The 21,119-nt window shown below is 64.8% G+C and overlaps 2 protein-coding genes across 3 annotated transcripts in view; one reads left to right on the top strand and one right to left on the bottom strand.

The window, feature by feature from the left end:
* The window catches only part of PPP2R2D (protein phosphatase 2 regulatory subunit Bdelta), a 34,599-nt gene extending 32,456 nt beyond the window's left edge, over positions 1-2,143 (top strand). For both annotated transcript variants that reach the window (XM_062214146.1, XM_062214147.1), the window contains one exon: positions 1,674-2,143. In XM_062214146.1, coding sequence (XP_062070130.1) covers positions 1,674-1,953 — 280 coding nt within the window. In that variant the 3' untranslated portion in view covers positions 1,954-2,143. The remainder of the gene's footprint in view (positions 1-1,673) is intronic.
* A 7,215-nt stretch (positions 2,144-9,358) lies between these two features.
* On the bottom strand, positions 9,359-20,070 carry BNIP3 (BCL2 interacting protein 3). The gene is made up of 6 exons (XM_062215338.1): positions 19,929-20,070; positions 13,863-14,013; positions 13,265-13,349; positions 11,896-12,002; positions 11,680-11,829; positions 9,359-10,019 (listed from the first exon to the last, which is right to left on the bottom strand). Exons 1-6 carry the CDS (start codon positions 19,972-19,974, stop codon positions 9,974-9,976), a joined length of 585 nt encoding a protein of 194 aa, XP_062071322.1. The 5' UTR covers positions 19,975-20,070; the 3' UTR covers positions 9,359-9,973.
* Between the last annotated feature and the right edge of the window lie 1,049 nt (positions 20,071-21,119).

Below are 21,119 nucleotides of genomic sequence, written 5' to 3'. Positions count from 1 at the left end.
GCCGGGTGTTCGGGGGGTCCTGAGGGGGCCGTGTGGGCCTCCTTCAGCGACACCTGAGGGAAGCAGTGAGAGGCTCAGCCGCACTCAGATCCTCAGGCTTCTCTGGGCTGAGGTCAGACCCGCACAGAACCGGAGGGGCTGAGCCAGAGCCCAGGCACTCGGACAGGTAAGGGCTGCAGGCAGCTCACTGGAGAAGAGCAAAAACCGTCCGTGGGAAATCCCAGAAGCGGATGCAAACGCTCATCCTGAGTAGGAGTCGGCAAGCTGATGTCACCAGGGCGCCTTTTCTTCCCTGAGAGGGGAATGCAGGAAAGGGGCGGGGCCCGAGGGCATGCCCACGGCTGGCTGTGGGGAACCCCGGGACCGCCCACCAGGCATGGGCAGCGCAGAGGAAGTCAGGACAGCACAGCTGTGGGCGCCACAGGAGACGCGGCACCCAGAGCAGGCTCAGGAACACAGCCCCCCGTGGGCGCCGCCGTCTGCCATGCAGGGTGCAGGTGCCGGAGACCCAGGCCGGGACGGCAGACTCTCAGGGCGCTGTCCCCTGGGAGCCTGTGGGGAGAAGCTGCCCGAGATCATGGAGGCTGTCTCCCTCGCTCTGCCTGGGACCGTGCTCCTGCGCCCCCTGGCCTTGTCCAGCAGAGACCGGCAGAGCCCCTGGCTGTGAGTGGGGCACAGAGCCAGGTGCTCAGGCGCTGAGGCGGGCACGCCACCTCTGCTGGGCGCTGCCTGCCAAGCACTTGAAGTCGCCATAAAGCTGCCGGGAGCTTGCTCTGTGTTGTGCCGTTAGCACGCACCGGAAACGCGAGGCGGTGCCGTGACGCAGTGCTGCTTCCTGGACGAGAAGTGCGCTGCTCTGCTGAGTGGCGGCCGCTGCTGCTTTCAGAGCGTCACAGCGAGCCCCACAGGGAAGGCGGTGTGGAGAACTCGGGGCTGCGCCGGGCCTCGCCGCCACGGTTCTGAGTTCTGTCCGGCGTCAGTGGCAGCCGTGTGCTCTGTGGAGTTGGTCAGATGCAGGGTTCGCAGGCAGCTGGCTCAGGCCTGGTCCCCTAGTAGGAACCGCAGGCGTCACGGGGAGGCCCGGAGACAGTCCCCGGCCGCTGCTCCAGCCGCGTGGCATCTTCAGGCCCAGGGTCAGGTGGCAGCCGCCGCCCCTCGCCTTTCTCTTCCTTTGTGGCAAGGGTGAGGTTGCACACAGCGTCGTGCCGTGGGGATGCAGCCTGTGGTGGACGCAGCCATGCACGCTGACCCTGGACTGCGGTGTGGGGGGAGTGGGGGGCACCGGGCGGCCGTGCCGCCGTCCTCGCTGCAGAAGGCGCTGCCTGTGCCTTTGAGTGACAACTTGGAAGCTGAAACGCACCGTGCGGCCAGCGGGCGAGTGACAGCGCTCAGAGCTGGGGACCTGGTCTGCCTCACGTCCCAGTCACTGCAGGGCAGAGGCCAGGGCTGGGCAGGCGGGCGGGCGGGCCCACGGCCCCCAGACCCCAGCCGTCCCCCAGGCCCATTCCTCCATCCCTGCAGAGACAGCGTCGTGAGTCCAGGAGCGGGAAATCACCTGCCCCTCCTCCTCCTCCTCCTCCTCCTCACCCCCTCCCTCCTCCTCCTCTGTCCCCGTCCTGCCGTCTGCCCGGGACCTGGCTGTGCTCACGGTGTCGCTCTCTGGCTTTGCACAGCGCCATCATGACCGGCTCCTACAACAACTTCTTCAGGATGTTTGACAGGAGCTCGCGGAGGGACGTCACGCTGGAGGCCTCTCGCGAGAACAGCAAGCCTCGCGCCAGTCTCAAGCCCCGGAAGGTGTGTGCGGGCGGGAAGAGGAAGAAAGACGAGATCAGTGTGGACAGTCTGGACTTCAACAAGAAGATCCTGCACACGGCCTGGCACCCGGTGGAGAACACCATCGCCGTGGCCGCCACCAATAACTTGTATATATTCCAGGACAAGGCCAACTAGGGACGCCGGCTCTGTCTCTGTCGCCATCGCCATCACCATGCCGGCCTCCCTGCCCCAGGAGGGCAGCGGCCTCCCCGGCACAAGCGCCAGGCCCCTCTCCCTGCCTTCCCGCGTGCGGGGAGAGCTGGGGGCTGCTGCTGCAGGCAGAGTTGGACGTTGCTCAATAAAGGCCATTCCTCAAGTAAACGTATTTATGTACGTCTGAGCCTTCTTTTCCAGTTGATAAACCCCGAACACCCAGGGGAAAGGGCGCCAGCAGGTCCTCGTGGCCTGGGCTGGCTCCCGCGGCCCCGTGGACGGGCCACTCGCCTGCCACGCCCAGCTGCCCTCACCTCCCACTGCAGCACACAGTAGAGACGCAGGAACGGGACCCGGAGTTCACGCCCACGGAGGGCGTTTGGGTCCCGTGGAAAGTGCCTTGCTCAAAGCCAGGTCTTATGTCGTGTGCTGTCCGTGACTCCGTGTGGGGCGGAGTCACCCAGCGTGGCCTGTCAGGAAGACAGGGCTGTGTGTCTTTGTTCAACTGTTTTGACCAAAAAGTGTAGTGAGCCGTGTGGTTCGACGGTAGGCACTGTGGACAGAACCGCCCCTGCTGAGCGCTGCAGGGATGGACAGGTGAGCGCACCTGTGCGTGGGGGGGAGGGGGGGGGCGGAGCCAGAGATGCCCTTATGAGAGCCCAGCGCTTCCCACAGGCTCCGCCATCAGAGTCTGGCGCAGACTGTCACAGAGTGCTTCTCACAGGCTGGGAGTCTCCGCCATCAGACTGTCACAGAGTGCTTCTCACAGGCTGGGAGTCTCCGCCATCAGACTGTCCCCGAGCGAGCGCGTCCCACAGGCTGGGAGTCTCCGCCATCAGACTATCACAGAGTGCTTCTCACAGGCTGGGAGTCTCCGCCATCAGACTGTCACAGAGTGCTTCTCATAGGCTGGGAGTCTCCGCCATCAGACTGTCCCCGAGCGAGCGCGTCCCACAGGCTGGGAGTCTCCGCCATCAGACTGTCACAGAGTGCTTCTCACAGGCTGGGAGTCTCTGCCATCAGACTGTCACAGAGTGCTTCTCACAGGCTGGGAGTCTCCGCCATCAGACTGTCCCCGAGCGAGCGCGTCCCACAGGCTGGGAGTCTCCGCCATCAGACTATCACAGAGTGCTTCTCACAGGCTGGGAGTCTCCGCCATCAGACTGTCCCCGAGTGAGCGCGTCCCACAGGCTGGGAGTCTCCGCCATCAGACTATCACAGAGTGCTTCTCACAGGCTGGAAGTCTCCGCCATCAGACTGTCCCCGAGCGAGCGCATCCCGCAGGCTGGGAGTCTCCGCCATCAAACTATCACAGAGTGCTTCTCACAGGCTGGAAGTCTCCGCCATCAGACTGTCCCCGAGCGAGCGCATCCCGCAGGCTGGGAGTCCCGCCCCCGTGAGGCAAGGCTCCACGGCTGTCAGACTTGCCGTGTTTTCCGTGTTTTTTGTGGACTGTGGTCTCCCCTTCCCTGCTGGGAGCGCTCCGGAAAGCTCACCGAGGCGGGTCCAGCGCTCGGAATTCGCAGGCTGCGGCTGCTGGCCTGCTGAGTGCTCCTCCCTCCCCTGGGCTTAGCTGTTCCCCTCGTCCCCTGTTCACTCCCCGGGCAGCCAGGGCCAGGCCACCAGGGCCGGGAGCTCCGTGGCGGGGACCCAGGGCCTCGCTGCCACCTGTGCCGCCTCGGAGGGCGCGGAGGAGCCAGGGCTGCAGCTGGCACCCACGGGGTGGGCATCCCGCGCTCCCTGCCCCACGCGTTCTTCGAGAGGAAAATGGAGCTGTACACGGGTTTCGCCATTACACGGTGGGCTCCCGAGTGGGCAGTGCGGTGTGAGACACAGGTGTTCTCGGGGTCACCTACCACGTGGGCTGCGAGGCCACGCCATCCCCTCTACACCGAGTGAGGCGGCAGCAGCAGGCGAACAGGAGCGCAGGGCGAGGCGCAGGCAGTGCGGCCCCAGGGCTGGGAAGCCCCAGTGGGGGCGGGGGGTGGCCGGGGACGCCGTTTTGGCCGTTTTTGGTAAACTCTTCAAAGCAACACGTGAGGAAAACAAGCAGACCTACCTCTTCCTGCAAGTGCGGTCCTGGGCGAGCGGCGTCGCAGGGGCTCGTGGGAAATGGGGTCCTTTCTCCTGGGACATGGGGTGATGGATCCCCGGCAGCGCAGCCAGCAGGCGACTGTGTGACTGGCCTGGGGAGGACGGCGGTGAGGGTCCTGGCACGAGCGAGGTCTGTGGGTCCTCAGGTCACAGCTTCGGCAGGAGGAGGGCTGCTCGGGAGCCAGGGCCGCGCCCGCCAGCTCCAAGAGGCGCAAGCACAAGTGTCCCCCCAACCCCAACGGCGCGCACAGCCCCGAGGGTCCCCTCACCCCACGGCGGCACGCACGGAGCCCCGAGGGTCCCCCCACCCACTCACCCCACGGCACACGCACAGCCCCCAGGGTCCCCCCACCCCACTCACCCCACGGCACACACACAGCCCCGAAGGTCCCCCCACCCCACTCACCCCACGGCACACGCACAGCCCCGAAGGTCCCCCCACCCCACTCACCCCACGGCACACGCACAGCCCCGAAGGTCCCCCCACCCCACTCACCCCACGGCACACGCACAGCCCTGAGGATCCCCAGCTTCTCCCAGCACTCTGAGGACACAGGGAACCGGCCCTCTCGGCCCCTCTGGGCCGCAGCCCGGGCCCCGCAGGAGCCGGTGTTCTGCGTCCACACACCTGGGCTCCGGTCTCCTGGGGCTGCCGAGGGAGCCGATCTCTACCGTGACCACGCGGGCGTGCTGTCACCTGCCGGCAGCGTGGGCTGGAAAGCCTAAAGCTTCCTTGGGGGAAGACTTACAGAGCTGACGCCTCCTCTGGACTGGCTTCCGGGATGGAAAGCAGCAAGCACTCAACGCCTCGCGGGAGAGGACTCCCGGCACCCCCAGCCCCCCAGGGCCTCGCTGGAGAGGACTCCCGGCACCCCCAGCCCCCCCCCCCCCGGGGCCTCGCTGGAGAGGACTCCCGGCACCCCCAGCCACCCCCCGGGACCTCGCAGGAGAGGACTCCCGGCACCCCCAGCCACCCCCCGGGACCTCGCTGGAGAGGACTCCCGGCACCCCCAGCCCCCCCGGGGCCTCGCAGGAGAGGACTCCCGGCACCCCCAGCCCCCCCGGGGCCTCGCTGGAGAGGACTCCCGGCACCCCCAGCCCCCCCGGGGCCTCGCTGGAGAGGACTCCCGGCACCCCCAGCCCCCCCGGGGCCTCGCTGGAGAGGACTCCCGGCACCCCCAGCCCCCCCGGGGCCTCGCAGGAGAGGACTCCCGGCACCCCCAGCCCCCCCGGGGCCTCGCTGGAGAGGACTCCCGGCACCCCCAGCCCCCCCGGGGCCTCGCTGGAGAGGACTCCCGGCACCCCCAGCCCCCCCGGGGCCTCGCTGGAGAGGACTCCCGGCACCCCCAGCCCCCCCGGGGCCTCGCTGGAGAGGACTCCCGGCACCCCCAGCCCCCCCGGGGCCTCGCTGGAGAGGACTCCCGGCACCCCCAGCCCCCCGGGGCCTCGCTGGAGAGGACTCCCGGCACCCCCAGCCCCCCGGGGCCTCGCAGGAGAGGACTCCCGGCACCCCCAGCCCCCCCCCCCCGGGGCCTCGCTGGAGAGGACTCCCGGCACCCCCAGCCCCCCCGGGGCCTCGCTGGAGAGGACTCCCGGCACCCCCAGCCCCCCCGGGGCCTCGCAGGAGAGGACTCCCGGCACCCCCAGCCCCCCGGGGCCTCGCTGGAGAGGACTCCCGGCACCCCCAGCCCCCCGGGGCCTCGCAGGAGAGGACTCCCGGCACCCCCAGCCCCCCCGGGGCCTCGCAGGAGAGGACTCCCGGCACCCCCAGCCCCCCGGGGCCTCGCAGGAGAGGACTCCCGGCACCCCCAGCCCCCCCGGGGCCTCGCAGGAGAGGACTCCCGGCACCCCCAGCCCCCCCCCCCGGGGCCTCGCTGGAGAGGACTCCCGGCACCCCCAGCCCCCCGGGGCCTCGCTGGAGAGGACTCCCGGCACCCCCAGCCCCCCGGGGCCACGTGCTGCTGCTGTCCTAGAGCGGAGTGGAGGTGAGGGCTCAGGGACGCGGCCCCCACCCCGCCCCGGGAGACCCAGCCCTTAGCGCAGGCGCGGGGAGTGGGCCGGCAGTCTCTGGCTCTGCTCGCCAAATTAAAGTGCAGTTCTAAAGCTGCTGCCTCAGGGGCCGGCGCTGTAGTGCACTGGCGCCGGCATCCCATATGGGCGCCGGTTCGAGTCCCGTCTGCTCCACTTCCGACCCAGCTCCCTGCTGTGGCCTGGGAAAGCAGAGGAGGATGGCCAAGTCCTTGGGCCCCTGCACCCACGTGGGAGACCTGGAAGAAGCTCCTGGCTCCTGGCTTCGGATCAGCGCAGTTCCGTGGTGGCCATTTGGGGAGTGAACCAGCAGATTAAGACTTCTCTGTCACTTTCAAATAAATAAATCTTCAGAAAAGAAAAAACACCCTGCTGCCCCCTGCTGGTCCCGAGGGGAGCAGCGGTGTCAACGGAGGCAGGGAAGGTGGGGCGAGCGGCCGGCAAGGCCCACAGGGACCTCAGAGGACGGCAGCAGCTGCCCCGCCCACCCGCAGGAGCCAAAGGCGCGGGACGCCAGCCCCCCACGCTCTGCGGTCAGGCCTCTCCCTCCCTGCCTCAGGGGTGCAGGTCCCACGTGTGGAGCCCTAGCCAACCCAGCCTCCCGGCACCAGCACAGGAGCCCTGGTGAGCACACGTGCCTGTGAGCGCGCCTGTGGGCGTGTGCCTGTGAGGGCACGCCCACCTGCAACGGGGGCCAGCCTGGCTGCAGGGGAGCAGGGAGGCCTGAGCCCAGGGCCTGCGGGCAGCCAGCGCTCCGAGCGGGGGTCCTCACTGCGGCCTGGCCAAGGCGCTGCCCCTCTGAGGTGAGCACCGCCCCTGGGGAGGGCAGTGGGCCCAGCGGGGCCCTCCAAGCCTGCGGTCAGGCTTCTGCCCAGCCCCCTGCTGGCCCAGGGCCCCACCCCTCTTGGCACCTGAGCCAGGGCTCTGAGCACTGCCCCCTCGCAGGCCGGACGTGGATGCGTTTGGGCTGGCCTGGTCCCCAGTGGCCCCCGCCCTGTGCCAGTGCCAACACCCATGTCCTCAGCTCTGTGACAGACGCAGGGCCCTGAGGCCGGGCCGGGGCAGGCGCAGAAGTTCCCAGTGCATCTGCTGAGGTTTCTCAATGACGTGGTGCATGGCTGTCACTCCTGCCATGTGACTGGGTTCCGTCGTGGACACCTGCAACACCACGGTCGTGGTCACAGTGTCCCAGTTCTGGCCACTGGCACCTGGGTCCCGTGTGGGCTTCGTGCTTGTCCGAAACCAGGATCTTCCTGTTGACCGGGCTCATTGCTGTCAGGGTACAGTCAGCACAGCCAGGACACGCGTGTACTCACGCACACAAGACACGCATGAACTCTCACACAGGACACACGTACAGAGCCAGGGCACACATGTACTCTCACACAGGACACACACGCACAGAGCCAGGGCACACATGTACTCACAAGACACGAATGCACTCAGGACACACACGTACTCACAGGACATGCTCTCTCTCACACAGCACACGTACTCTCACGCTGGACACGCATGCACACACAGAGCCAGGACACGTGTGTACTCACACACAGGACACACATGAACTCTCAGAACACACGTGTGCTCACAGGACACACATGTACTCACAGGGCACACATGCAGGCACAGAGCCAGGGCACACACGCACTCACACACAGGACACATATGCACACAGCAGGAGTCCCTGCTGGACCTGCAGCTCGACCCGCAGTGCACGCGCTCTGCCCCTGCCTTCGCCCCACACGAGCTCTCGCGTCCGCCATAAGCCGGCTGCGGAACTGCAGGGAAGGACGAGCAGGCGACGCTGCCGCTCACGGGGCCGTGCGTCCTCCCCACCCCCCCGCAGCTCAGCCAGCCCCTTCCCCCTGAGGGTTCCCGGTGGATTTTACTTATTTAGGGTCTGAAGCATTGGTGGGACCCAGAGCCAGGCAGGCACGCCTCAGCCACGCGCCTCCCTCGCGTGTGCCCACACTACCCTGGGTCCTGCTGCGTGGTCCCGTAGCTGTCTGGAGGTCGGTGGTTGAAAAGCAGGCAGACGTTCCATCCACTGCTTCACCCAAAGGTCCCGAACAGCCAGGCCGCGCCAGGCACAGCCAGGGAGCCAGAACTCCGTCCACCTCTCCGAGGGGCCAGGGAGCCAGGCCTGGAGCCATCGCCGCTGCCTCCCTGGGCGCACGTGAGCAGCAGGGACCAGAACCTGGCCACTCTGCTGTGGGCGGCAGGCGTCCCAGGCTGCGTCGAAACCCCTGTGCCACATGCCAGCCCCCCCCACCCAGGTCTGAGCTGGGCAGGGCGCCCGTGTGGCCCGCAGAGGCTGGGTGCCAGCAGACGAAGTGGCACTGCCCGTTCCTCACTTGTGCAGCCGAGCAGGACCGCGCCCGTGGGAGGGAACAGACCCGTGTCCGTCCCCAGGCCCACTTCCTCTGCGCCCCATTGTACTGACTGCACCCCAGAAGCCACTCGGCTTCCTGGGAAGTCTGGTCCACACGCGGATGCTTGTGCACCGACCCCGGTGCCTGACGTAGCGTGGATGACGGAGGTGGGGGGCAGCGGAGACGCCCGCGCTGCACGCTGGATCACCGGTGCCTGGTCCGGCTTGGCCCCAGGTTCCTGCTCGTGCAGACCCTGGGAGTCCTGCGATGAGCCGCAGCTCACGGGTCCATCCATGAGGCCGCTGCCTCAGCGCCAAAACCAGGGCAAGGAACTGTGTTAACCCACGCAGGCGGAGCTCATATCTAACTTTCTGAAAACTTGTACACATGGATTTCAGTTTTGGCACCAGAATATTCTTATTTTTTAAAGATTTACTTGAAAGGCAGTTACAGAGAGCCAGAGAATCTTCCATCTGCTGGTTCACTCCCCATTGGCCACAACAGCTGGAGCTGGGCCGATCTAAAGTCAGGAGACTGGGGCTATCTTTCACTGCTTTCCCAGGCCACAGCAGAGAGCTGGATTAGAAGCAGAGCAGCCGGGACTCGAACCCAGCACCAGTATGGGATGCCGGCACTGCAGGCAGTGGCCCCACCCGCTACACCACAGTGCTGGCCCAGCCCCAGCACCAAAATACTCTTCCCCAAACCTGTTGTTTTGAAATTCTTAGCGGCAGATTCCTACAGGTGGATCGTGGGCCAGAGAAGCAGCGAGCCCTCCCATCCGGCTGCCCCAGCCCCCGGCCCCCTGAGCCCCACTAATGCAAGAAGAAGGGAGAGCAGGCCTGGCTTACTGATGTTGATGTAAAACCGCACGTGAATACAGTGCTCTCTGAAGGGTTTGGCAAAGATTTATTATTTTTTTCTATTTCCAGTCTCTTAAAAGTAGACAGATTTGCTTAACACAGCTTTACAAGTACACCGGGGTCGAGCACAAAGCAGGGCAGGAGAAGCGAGGGCGCCCGGCCGCGGACCACGAGGTGGGGCTGCACCTGCCCCCACCCTGTGTCTAAGCATTACTTAGCAACAATGAGCATAGTTAAGAGGTCTTCAGTAGACAACCTCATCAGTCTAAATGAAGCACATTTTCTACAACAGTGTGAATGTAAGGCCACGATAGTATTTTAGACAAACCACTTCATGTGGTGATTTTCACATCAACATTACTCATTCGTCTGAATTTAGTGTTAACCGGATTCATGTTTCAGCTACACTTTTCAAATACTATAGCACATCATGGCTGGAGTATTAAAATTATCTACTAGATATTTCTACCTAATATCCTAAGAAAACTTGCAACCCGATTGGTGCGGTGGGTGCTCCTCAGTCTGACCTGCGCACTGATTGGTTCCCGCACGGCCCGCGTCTGTTCTCGCACTCAGGGAACAGCGCGGCCAGCACCGACCCCGAGGTGAGCGAGGTCCACGTCCACGTCCACGTCCACGCTGTCCTCAGAAGGTGCTGGTGGAGGTGGTCAGACGCCGTCCAATGTAGATGCTGAGCGGGAAAGAAGGCGGTTAGTCCCTCACTGCCCGTGCGGCGCCACTTAGATCTGTTACACAGGACGTGAGGCCGCCCGTGACCTCCGTGCGCCTCTCGCTGTGAACGTCCACTGAGCGCTAGCCGAGTACGGAGCAGCACCAGGCAGGCGCGCCCTGCTTAGTACCTGCCACAGCCGGGTGCCAGGCCAAGTCGCCCAGCAGGGCAGGCTGGCCTCACTCTGAGCCACCTACCAGCTTCTGCCCTCACTCCTGGGGAGAGGCGCCCCAAAGCTGAGACAGAGGCGTCCCAGGGCGTGGGGGAGCAGGAGGAGGGGTCTTCAGGGAAGGGCAAGCACAGAAGCCCGGCCGCCCAGGCCTGCCGAGCCGCACACCCTGCTGCAGGAGAGCGCGCGGGCCCTGTCCCCGTGTCAGCGGGAAGCTGCTGGCACCGTCAGGCTCCGTGGACAGAGCCGCGTCCTGGAACCCACCTCCGGGCTCCGTGGACAGAGCCGCGTCCTGGAACCCGCCTCCGGGCTCCGTGGACAGAGCCGCGTCCTGGAACCCGCCTCCGGGCTCCGTGGACAGAGCCGCGTCCTGGAACCCGCCTCCGGGCTCCGTGGACAGAGCCGTGTCCTGGAACCTGCCTCCGGGCTCCGTCCCCAGCTGTACGGAAAGCTCAGAAATGCCACTCAGACTCCCTGGTGACACCAGTGCAACCAGATGTGACTCCGGAAAGCTCTGCCAAAAGAAGCCGTGGAGCAGCGTGGTCTGTGAGAGAAGCACGCACGTGGGGAGGGGCAGGCGGGTGACCCCTGACCCAGGGGACAGCAGCTGCAGCCCAGGAAGCAGAGGGGTGCATCTCCACAGGCAGGTGAATGACAGCTCCACAAGGTCCCATGGGACATGAAACAGACTGGGCCTCACCGGCCACAGGGTGGGGGGAGGGGTGGGGGGTCTGCATCCTGCCCCAGGCACGCACTCTCGGGCCAGCCCACACCAAAGCCCAGACAGAACACGTGCGCACACCTGACTAGGGGTCAGTGCCTCCTAGGACAGACTGGGGGTGAGCCTGAGGGAGAGAGCAGCTGGGGGTCCCGTCAACCCCCTGCTCTGCCACGCTGTTTGAGCTGAAGTCAGAATTATATCCACCTTTTCTCTGAGAGACAGACACACACACATCTTCCACCCACTGGTTCGCTCCCCGGATGCCTGCGACAGCCCAAGTCTGGAGTGTGGAACTCAGTCCAGCCTCCCATGTGGGTGGCAGGGGCCCAAGGACTTGAGCCATCGCCTGCTCCTCCCAGGGAGCCCATTAACAGGGATTCGAGCTGTGCCAAGGGCCGGTCGGCAGCTGCACCTGCCTGTCAGTGTCACCGCGGTTACAGCCAGTATGCAGTGGCCAAGCCGCCCAGCAGGGGGAGCAGCTGAGCACAGGCAGGCGCCGCGTGCTGTGCGAGGGAGGCTGGCTGCACCACACGCGTGATACACGCAGGCAGACAGGACTCCCTGGTTGGACTCCACGTACACGCGGGGACAAGAGACGCGCCCAGGTGTGCGGAGACGGCAGTACTGCCCGTGCTGGGGGCGACACCAGCTCGCGGAGCTGTGAGCGTGCCGCCAGCGGTCAGGACCTGTCCCCAAGCAGAAGTCGGAATGGCCCCCGGCGCCGCACCTACCCCAGCCCGATGGCCAGCAGGTGGGAGAGCAGCAGGGACGGGAGGAAGACCTTGAGGAAGTCCGCGGAGAAGACGCCCCCCTTCCTCATGACGCTCGTGTTGCGCATGCTCAGCGCGGCCGCGCGCCTCGGGTGCTTGAAGAGGAACTGCCTGCGGGAAGAGGGAGGTGAGCCCGCGCCTCCGGCACCCCCGGCGCCCCCGCGAGCGCAGACTCACTTCGGGGGGACGTTCTCCGGCCGACTCGACCAGTCCCATATCCAGTCTGAGTTCTTCTTTAAGATGCTTTCCACTTCTTTCCTTCTCTCAATAAAATCCTCCTCGGACTAAGGTAACACAAAGGGGAAAAGATTAATCCACCGCGTTCGCAAGTGACCGCCTCCCGAGCACCCCGGCGACAGCCGGCAAGCGCGGCTGGTGGCCCTGGGAGGTGAGGGGACAGAACCCTCTGCGGAGGTCCTGCCCAGAGCGCCCAGACCCGATGCAGCCGGATGGTGGTGGCACCAGGAGCTGCAGCCACGCCTCTAGGGAGACCTGTGACGTGCGCTCAGCCAGAGATGTGCGTGGAGGCACAGAGGCAGGGGAAGGTCCTCCCGTGGGGAGCGGAAAGCAGAGAGGTTTACAGATAGCCACGGTTTAAGCTGCATTTTAAAAAATCAGATATTTGTGCAAAATGCTAATTAAAGGGGATTTTAAAATGCAGGAATATAGGTGCTTTTCTTTTTGCATTTTCAAAATTCTCCATCTAATCATGAATTCCGTTTTAAAAGCAGGGGATATAAACAATGCAGACACCCACAGCGTGGGTCCGCCGAGCCGCACTCGGGCCTCACCACGGGCTCCTGCCGCTCGAGTCTGCCAGCGCTGGAGGTGCCGGAGGTGCCCCAGCCAGCGCCCAGGGTACCGAACGGCCTGCCAGCCCCGCTTCCTCCACAGCTCTGGAGGTCACGGCAGGCAAACCATTTCAGAACACACACACACCGTGCATCTGACAGGCGCAGCACAGCACACCTGGGTACCACTGAACACAGCACTGCCGCTCATGGCCTGAACACCCCAGAGAGACTTGGGGCTCACAGACTCAGCCTCCAGAGGGTCTGCAGCCCCGCCCACAACGGTGCTAAGCACCTGTGTAAGGCGGAGTTCAGGCTGGTGAAGCGGTTTCACCCTGGGCTCTGGCTGCTCAGCTCCCAGTGCTAACCCCCCGCGCTGGGTGCTAGGAAGGACCTGGTGTCTGGAATGAGGACGCCCAGGCCACAACCAGAGCAGGAACGGCCCTGAATGGCCCCAGAGGTAACTGACAGCCAGGGAGGCCCAATCTGCGCTACCAACAGCAGAGGGAACGCCCCCAGCAGGGGGCTCCCTGCCACCCTGCAACCTCCAGGCCGCAGGCACAAGGGAACGCTGTCTCGCTTGCCGGGGGTCCCTGGATGGCAGGCAGGGCACCCACGCTCCACGTTCCTCCCTCCACGCCTTCCGTGGTCAGCTCAGTGTGATGTCCCTCTACTGGGGAGATCCCCACCCAGAGCCCCGCAAAGCCAGACCTGTCCCGCTCAGTGCCCGGAGGCTCTGCCCCTCCCTAGCCTACCTGGGAGCTGTTCTTCTCCCCGATGCTGTGCGTGTCCGTCTCAGAGGCTCTGGTAGTATCCTGCGGCGTCTGCGAGCGAGGCGGGCTTGGGGAGCGTGTGAGCAGAATGGAAGAGCAGACGGCCACGTTAACATGCTACCAGAGAGGCAGGGCCCGTCCGCAAGGACCAAACTTCTCCGTCTTGACAGCCGAGCAAGTCAGCCACCAGGTGTCCCCCAGAAGAGGCGGGTGGCCGACTGCCACCGCCAGCTCCGTGGTCTGCCACACGGCTCTGGGGAGCAACCTAGCTTTAGACCAGGGACTCGCTGTTGTGCGGCTGACCAGCACCCGCAGCCCCGCGGAGGTGTGTGTTCCCAGAGACCGACCATCCCGCAGCTGTGAGAAGGGGCGGGGCTCCTTTGCTTTATCTGTCCCCCCACAGCAGCCCCAGGTGAGCCTCCTCACCAGGGGGCGCAGTTCCAACATGGGAGTTGTTCCCGAGAGCAGCCCACCTGTCCTGGACCCAGGCATCTGCAGGTTCTCCAAGCATTCCCGTCGACCCATCGATCCCTCTCCCCAGGGCAGCAGCACTGCCACGCGTGTGCCTGTCCACGCCTACCTGTCACAGTGAGAGCTCTTGGAGCTGCTCCGTCCGGACTCATGCTGGGCGTCCAGCAGTATTTTTTCCATGTCACCGTTATAAATAGAAGCGGAGGCTGGAGCGCTGCTGCCGTTCCCACTGCTGCTGAAGTGCAGTTCTACCCAGGAGCCTGCGGGACCGAGAAGGGAAAAGGGGGCAGGGCTGGACTGGGACCGGAACCCGTACCCCTGCCAGGCCTTCCATTCCCAAGAGGTCCCCCGGCGACACACATGAACCCTGTCTGTAGCACACTCGCCCCCACGCAGCCTGGGCTGGCCTCACTCCCCGTGCACAGGCAGCCCATTACCAGACAGCTCAGTGCACCTCCACCGCCTGGCACTGCCCAGGGTGCTCGCGTGCACGGGCTTCTGCTGGGCACCTACTGAGCGGGATCACTGGGCTGAGAAGTAACGTGTGCTCGGGTTAGAGGAAACACCCCGCTGTCCGACACAGCCGGCAGGTCCGCGGTGCCTCACGCCCGGGCCCGTGTGCTTCACCTGCCGGTTCTTTTTTTTTTTTTTTGGACAGGCAGAGTGGATAGTGAGAGAGAGGCAGAGAGAAAGGTCTTCCTTTTTGCCGTTGGTTCACCCTTCAATGCCGCTGCGGCTGGCGCACCATGCTGATCCGAAGCCAGGCACTTCTCCTGGTCTCCCATGCGGATGCAGAGCCCAAGGACCTGGGCCATCCTCCACTGCCTTCCCGGGCCATAGCAGAGAGCTGGCCTGGAAGAGGGGCAACCAGGACAGAATCCGGCGCCCCAACTGGGACTAGAGCCCAGTGTGCTAGCACCTTGCCAGTTAAGCCACGGCGCCGGCCTACTTTTTAAGATTGATTGATTCATCTCAAAGTCAGAGTTACAGAGAGAGAGAGAGAGAGAGAGAGAGAGAGAGAGAGAGCGCTCCCAACTGGCCGCAGCGGCCGGAGCTTCACCAATCTGAAGCCAGGAGCTTCTTCCAGGTCTCCCACGTGGGTGCAGGGGCCCAAGCACCTGGGCCGTCTTCCACTGCTTTCCCAGGCCATCAGCAGGGAGCTGGATCGCAAGTGCAGCAGCCAGGACACAGGCGCCCAATGGGATGCCGGCACCGTGGCGGCAGCTTTACGCACTGCACCACAGCGCCGTGCCCACTGGCGTTTCACTCCTAATGAGGGTTTGCGCTTCTCATGACTGTGGGTCACTCGGACCTGGGCCTCCACCACGGCTGTCTTCCCCTTGTGCAAAGCCTTTGGCAGGTGATGCTCACCTGTGGCTGCTTCCCCCACGCACCCACCTGCATGCCACCTCTACCCCGACCTCAGACAGGACAGCCTCGCTCCCCTGCACTGCGGTGCCCCCGCCAATCCAGCACACACACAGACGTCTGCTTGACTATAACAAAGCTCTGCTCACAGGTAACGCAGGTGGCACACAAGGTACAGGCTGCAGTAGGGAGAAGATGGAGGCAGACTACAAAAGATCGGGAAAACATTCATGCTAGAAAGAGTGAATAAGCTAATTCTGCAGTCACTATCATTTCATTAAGTACAACAGCCATCACCCCGAGCTGTGACCTGTGCTAAATCCAACAAGTCCACACAACACCACGCAGCAACAGGGAAGCAAGGCAAGTTCCCGATGCCACGGCACCTCCTCTGGGGGAGGCAAGGCCTGGCCCTGTCCACAGAGCACGCCTAACATCAGAAAAAGCAAACCAAAGGCCTGGAGTGCAGTGTGGGTTCAGCAGACACAGTCATCAGCCCCAGTTGGGTTCTGTAAACCTACGCCTGCTGCGCTCCGCTCCGCGCTGGCCTGGCCCACGTGGGGCACATCATTAATTCACACGGGGGGGGGCCTGGCCCACGTGGGGCACATCATTAATTCACACGGGGGGGGGCCTGGCCCACGTGGGGTACATCATTAATTCACACGGGGGGGCCTGGCCCACGTGGGGCACATCATTAATTCACACGGGGGGGCCTGGCCCACGTGGGGCACATCATTAATTCACACTGGGCCCCGTGCTCTGCAGCACTCCAGTCTCCCCAGCCTGGGGACAGTGGCGCCTTGAACGCGGAGCCATTCCCCGGGCCACGGCCTCTGGCTCCTGTTTTCCTGTGTTCGCTGTGTTACTCAGATTCTCCATTTACCTGAGCTAACACTGCCCAGGTTGACACTGACAGGTACGCAGTTCTAGGGGAGTGGTTTTTTTCTCCAGCTCCACCCTGACACCAAACGTGGGTTTCCTTCCCCCACACCAACAATGTTCTGACACCCACCAGCTGTCCCAACAACTCAATCCCGCTACTGCTTAGAGCAGTAGAGTAGCAAATGCCCCCCTACAGACACCAGCTGCGAATGGGGTGCCAGGCTACCCACACTTCTGCCTTGCCGCCTACACATGCGGGGTCCCCATGACCCTCAGGCCCAGTACTTGGTAAGTTCACTGGTTTATCAGAAAGAACACAGTTCGGGAGGGGAGGGGTCCAGCACCCCCACTTCAGGACACACCACCCTGCCACCACAGGGATGTGCCCACAAACTCGGAAGCTCCCTCCCTGGGGCCTTGCCAGTTTCCACCGTCCACTCCTCCTCTCGTCTTCCCAAGACCTTACGTGCTGGCTCCACTGAGCACAAGTCAGTCCCCAGGTGTTCCTTTTTTAAGTTTTTATTCATTCATTTGCACTTCTGAAAGGCAGGGAGAAGAGACCTTCCATGTGACTGTTCAGTCCCCAGATGCCAGCTATAGCTAGGTGTAGACCAGGCCAAAGTCAGGAGCTGGTACTCAGTTCCAGTCTCCCACGGGGTGCCTCCCAGGGTGTGGTAGCGGGAAGCAGAGCTGGGCGTGACCCAGGCACTGCCATGAGATGCGTGTCTCGGGCAGCACGCTAACCACTTACCACGTGCTCACCACCGCTGGAGCTGCAGACAAAGACAACGGGGGTTTCTCACACAGGGAGGCGAATGCACGTCTGTCGGTGCTGCTTTTACAGAACACCAGACGAAACGCTTCCCACATCCTGGAGGTCAGGACCCCAGCCAGGGCACTCCACCAAGCCCCTTCAGCAGCACCCGGACCCACAGGGAAGGAGGAACCCTCAAGCCTCGCTGACTTTAAAAGATTTATTTGAAATGCAGAGTTGCAGAGAGAATCAGAGGTAGAAAAGGAGAGGGCCAGAACTCCCATCGGCTGACTCCCTCTCCAAATGGCCACAACAGCCACGGCTGGGCCAGGCTGGGGCCAGGAGCTTCATCCAGGTCTCCCCCATGGGTGGCAGAGGTCCAAACACTGGGGCCACCTCTACTGCTTTTCCAGGTGGATCAGCAGGAAGCCAGAGCAGCCAGGACATGCACAGGTGATGCCAGGGCCACAGGCGGCGGCTTTACCCACTACGCCACAGCGCCAGCCCCCTCAATCAACTCAAACTATCAAAGCACAACCTGAACTCTGGAGGGGACGTTCAAACGAGGCCCTGCATTCTAACGTCACCCCAGGCGGGCGAGCAGCACCACATCCCCATCAGAGTTGTCTCGGCTGCTTCCGGCCAGCGGACACACTCCAGGAGGCAGCAGGTGGCGGCTCACGTCCCTGAGTTCCCTCCGCCCGTCGGGGAGACCTGGACCGAGTTCCGGTCTCGTGCTTTGTCCTGGTCCAGTCCTGGCTGTGGTGAGCATTCGGGCAGCAGACGGAAGCTCACTCTCCATCTCTCAAAATAAACAAACTCAGAAAACAAAAACTTTGGGTTCAAAAGTTGTATTTCAGGAAATGATTTACTAAGGGACAGGAGTTTTATTATTAACCTGTAGCAGCTCCCTAAGCAAGTGCTTCCTGGAAAGTGAGAGGCCGCTGTTAACCTCCTCGCTTCCTGGAGTTAGGCACTGGTGTCATGCAGGAGTTTAATGTCTCTTAGTAACTGTAACCACAATGTATTCCCAATGACCTTAATGCACGCAGGCCACAAAGACAGGAGAAGCTGCTGCCGACCCCAGGGACCTCATTCTAGAAGTCTCTATCCAGGCTTACATGGTTGGGGCTGGCAATGCGGTGCAGCAAGGCAGTGCCACCCCCCCGGGGCACGGGGTTCAGCACCCAGGTCTGGTACCGGCTCTCCTGCTTCCAACCAAGCTCCCTGCAAATGCACCAGGCAGGCGGCAAACGAGGGCCCAGCACCTGAGCCCTGTGTCTGTGCGAGAGACCGACGGAGCTCCTGGCTCTGGCCCAGCCACCCCAGGCTGCTGCCGCTGTTTGGCAAGTGATCATCTGTCTGCCTTCCAAATAAATCAATGTTTGTTTTTTAGTTTTTAGTTTACTTTGCTAACAAGAATTGAAACACCCTCAACAGCATCAACTGAGAGGCCACCTCAGAGGTTAAGTACGACCCAGCCCTTCAGAATTCTGAATCCATTTCTTAGGTTCCACTTATTCTTTCATTTTGTTAAAACAGCAAGCTTCGTCGGGCCTCCACCTCACTGCCTGTCAGAGTGGGGTAACCCTGCAGGCCCCCGTCCCCCGGCCACAGCCAGCCATCCACCCTCACGTGGCGTCTGGGATGGGACAGTCGCCGCGGGGCCTGTCCCCTTCTTCAGAATCCCTGTGCCACGCCCAGAGAGCCCCACGGAGACGGTGCACAGCCGGGGGCTCTGAGCCCGGGAGATGGGGCCGGCAGAGGGACGTGGGGGGGGGGGGCTTCCCGGGAAAGCCTAAAGCAAGGCAGCTGCTGAGCCTGGAAGGGACGGGGCCCCAGGGCCCCAGAGCGCTTCTTCCCCCAGGGTGGGCTGCAGAAGTCGCTGGTCTTACATTCAAAAGCCCCCATTAGTTGGGAGAGGAAGAGACCGGACTGGCACGGCTGGGCGCACTGGACAGGAACTCAGGCTGCTGGCTTCTAGGAGCGCCCCAGCGGCGCTCCCGAGTCCCGGTCTTGCCTCACCCGCTGTCCCAGCCTTGTTTCCCACTTCACCTCTGAACCCTCCTGGATGTAGAGACGGAACCCGAATGCCTGAGACCCCGGGCAATGGACCCGACGCCTCCCCCCGCCCCACAAATGGACTTTCTCCTCCTCCTCTGCAGGACACCCTGAGCACAGCAAAGGCAGGGACGGCGCCCGGGGCGGGCAGCGGGGACCAGGGCTCCCGACCTGCTGCCCGCGCCCAAGGAGGACCGCCCGGGCCCGCGCTGGGCCTGGCCCGCAGGCCAGAGGTAAACAAGAGGCGATCAAACCTCGCAGGCAGGGATTACATTTCCTGGGCAGCTGCGAGGCCCCACGTGACGGCGCTGGGCTGGGCAGGGAGCGAGTGCCCGGCCGCACGTACACCCAGGCCCGCAGGATCCGCAAAGCGAGTCTGCCCCGGTGTAGCCGTCCTCTCTCCGACACGCAGAAAGCTCCGCCCGACGCTGGCCGTGGCCGAGCAGGCCGGGGCGCGCAGGGCACGGCAGAGCCAGAGACCAGGGGCGGGGCGGCCGGGGTGCACCCTGGGGTCTCGCTTTGCACCGGGACCCCGGTCTACGGCATGGGGGCACCGCCAGTCACTGCAGCTTTCAAACCCCCTGCGTTACAAACGGGGCTGCAAAACGGGTTTCATGAACCGGGAGCCGCGGGCGCTGCGGGCCAATCTCCCCGTCACCGGCGCTCTCAAGCAGCGGAGTGGCGAGCAGGGCGCACCCGCCTCGGGGAGCTCGCCCCGCGCCCCGCGGGCCCGCGCGCACGCCGCCGCCCTCCCAGCCCACGGACCAATTCCAGGCCGAACTGCGGGCACCCAGCGAGCCGCCGCGGGAAATGCTGGGGACCCCGAGACCCAACTGCGCCGAGCCGGGCTCCGGGGGGCGAGGGCGCGACTGCAGGCGGCCCCGCGCCGCGGAACGCGGGCTCCTCCGTCCCGCCCGGCCCCGCGCCTCCTCCCCGGCCTCCCCGGCCTCCCCGGCCTCCCCGCCCGGCCCCGCGCCTCCTCCCCGGCCTCCCCGCCCGGCCCCCCGCCTCCTCCCCGGCCTCCCCGCCCGGCCCCGCGCCTCCTCCCCGCCCGGCCCGGTCTCCCCGGCCTCCCCGCGCCGCGCCCGCCGCCTCCCCAGGCCTCACCCTGAAGGTTCTCCTCCTGCAGCCCAGGGGCCCCGCTCTGAGCCATGGCGCCGGGGCCGGCAGCGCGGACAGGCTCCGCCCGGGCCGCGGGTGGGTTCTGACGGTCGAGGCCAGAGCGCGGGGAGGGCCCGCACGGCCAGGCCAGCGCGCGAGCCGCGGCTGCGCGAGTGAGGCGGCCCCGGCGCCCCGCCGGCCAAGACGCACTGGGCGGGGCCTGCGTGTGCGCGTGCGCGGGGCCCGTGGCGCGTGCGGCACGTGCGGCGCGTGCGCAGGGCGGGCCCAGGCCGGCGCTGGGCGGGGCTGCGGCGCGGGCGGGGGCGGGGCCGGGCCGGGCTCCGCCCCCGGGGCTGTCCGAGTGGCCGGCGCGGTCAGCGGGCTGCGTCAGCGCGGGTCGGCCCCGGTCCGCGTCCGCGCGCCCTCTCCGAGCGTAGGCTCTGCTGGGGCCTCGGGCGGGCAGGACGCAGCCCTCCGGCTGGTGTGGAAGCTCGTGTGGCGTCCCGTGTTCGTGCCCTAAGGGCCTGGGTTTGGCCGGGCGACCCCGTGAGCAGGGCGGCCTCCAGGTGGACGCGGTCGGGAGCCCCGGGGCGGCCTGCCTGCCGTCAGGAGACCTTCGAATCCTAGTAAGTGAGGAGTGCCGCGGAGCCGTCCGTGAAATGGAGCAGCCGGGACTCGAACCGGCAGCAGGAGGTACATGAAGTTCCCTGTAGGACGTGGGCGATGGGCAGGCGCGCGGCCGCCTCTGCCCTGGCAGGGACGTAGCTCCGGCGCACTAACTCCACACTCAGACCCTTGTGATGTGGTTGTCCATTTCCTACTCATCTGCAGGGCACAGAGCAGGAGAAAGAGCTGTGCTGGGTCGCTCACCAGACGCCGCACAGCCAGAGCTGGGCCGGGCCGAAGCCGGGAGCCAGGACTCCGTGCAGGCCGCCACCGCGGTGACACAGGCCCAGGACCTCCACACAGGCCCCCACCGCGGTGACACAGGCCCAGGACTCCGTGCAGGCCGCCACCGCGGTGACACAGGCCCAGGACCTCCACACAGGCCCCCACCGCGGTGACACAGGCCCAGGAGCTCCACGCAGGCCCCCACCGCGGTGACACAGGCCCAGGAGCTCCGGGCCCCCACCATGGTGACACAGGCCCAGGAGCTCCACGCAGGCCCCCACCATGGTGACACAGGCCCAGGACTCT

The sequence above is a fragment of the Lepus europaeus genome, chromosome 17 (assembly GCF_033115175.1).
Source record: "Lepus europaeus isolate LE1 chromosome 17, mLepTim1.pri, whole genome shotgun sequence".
Classification (NCBI taxonomy): Eukaryota; Metazoa; Chordata; class Mammalia; order Lagomorpha; family Leporidae; genus Lepus; species Lepus europaeus.
The sequence above is the reverse complement of the archived record's forward strand: the minus strand, read 5'-3'. Positions and strand labels throughout refer to the sequence as shown.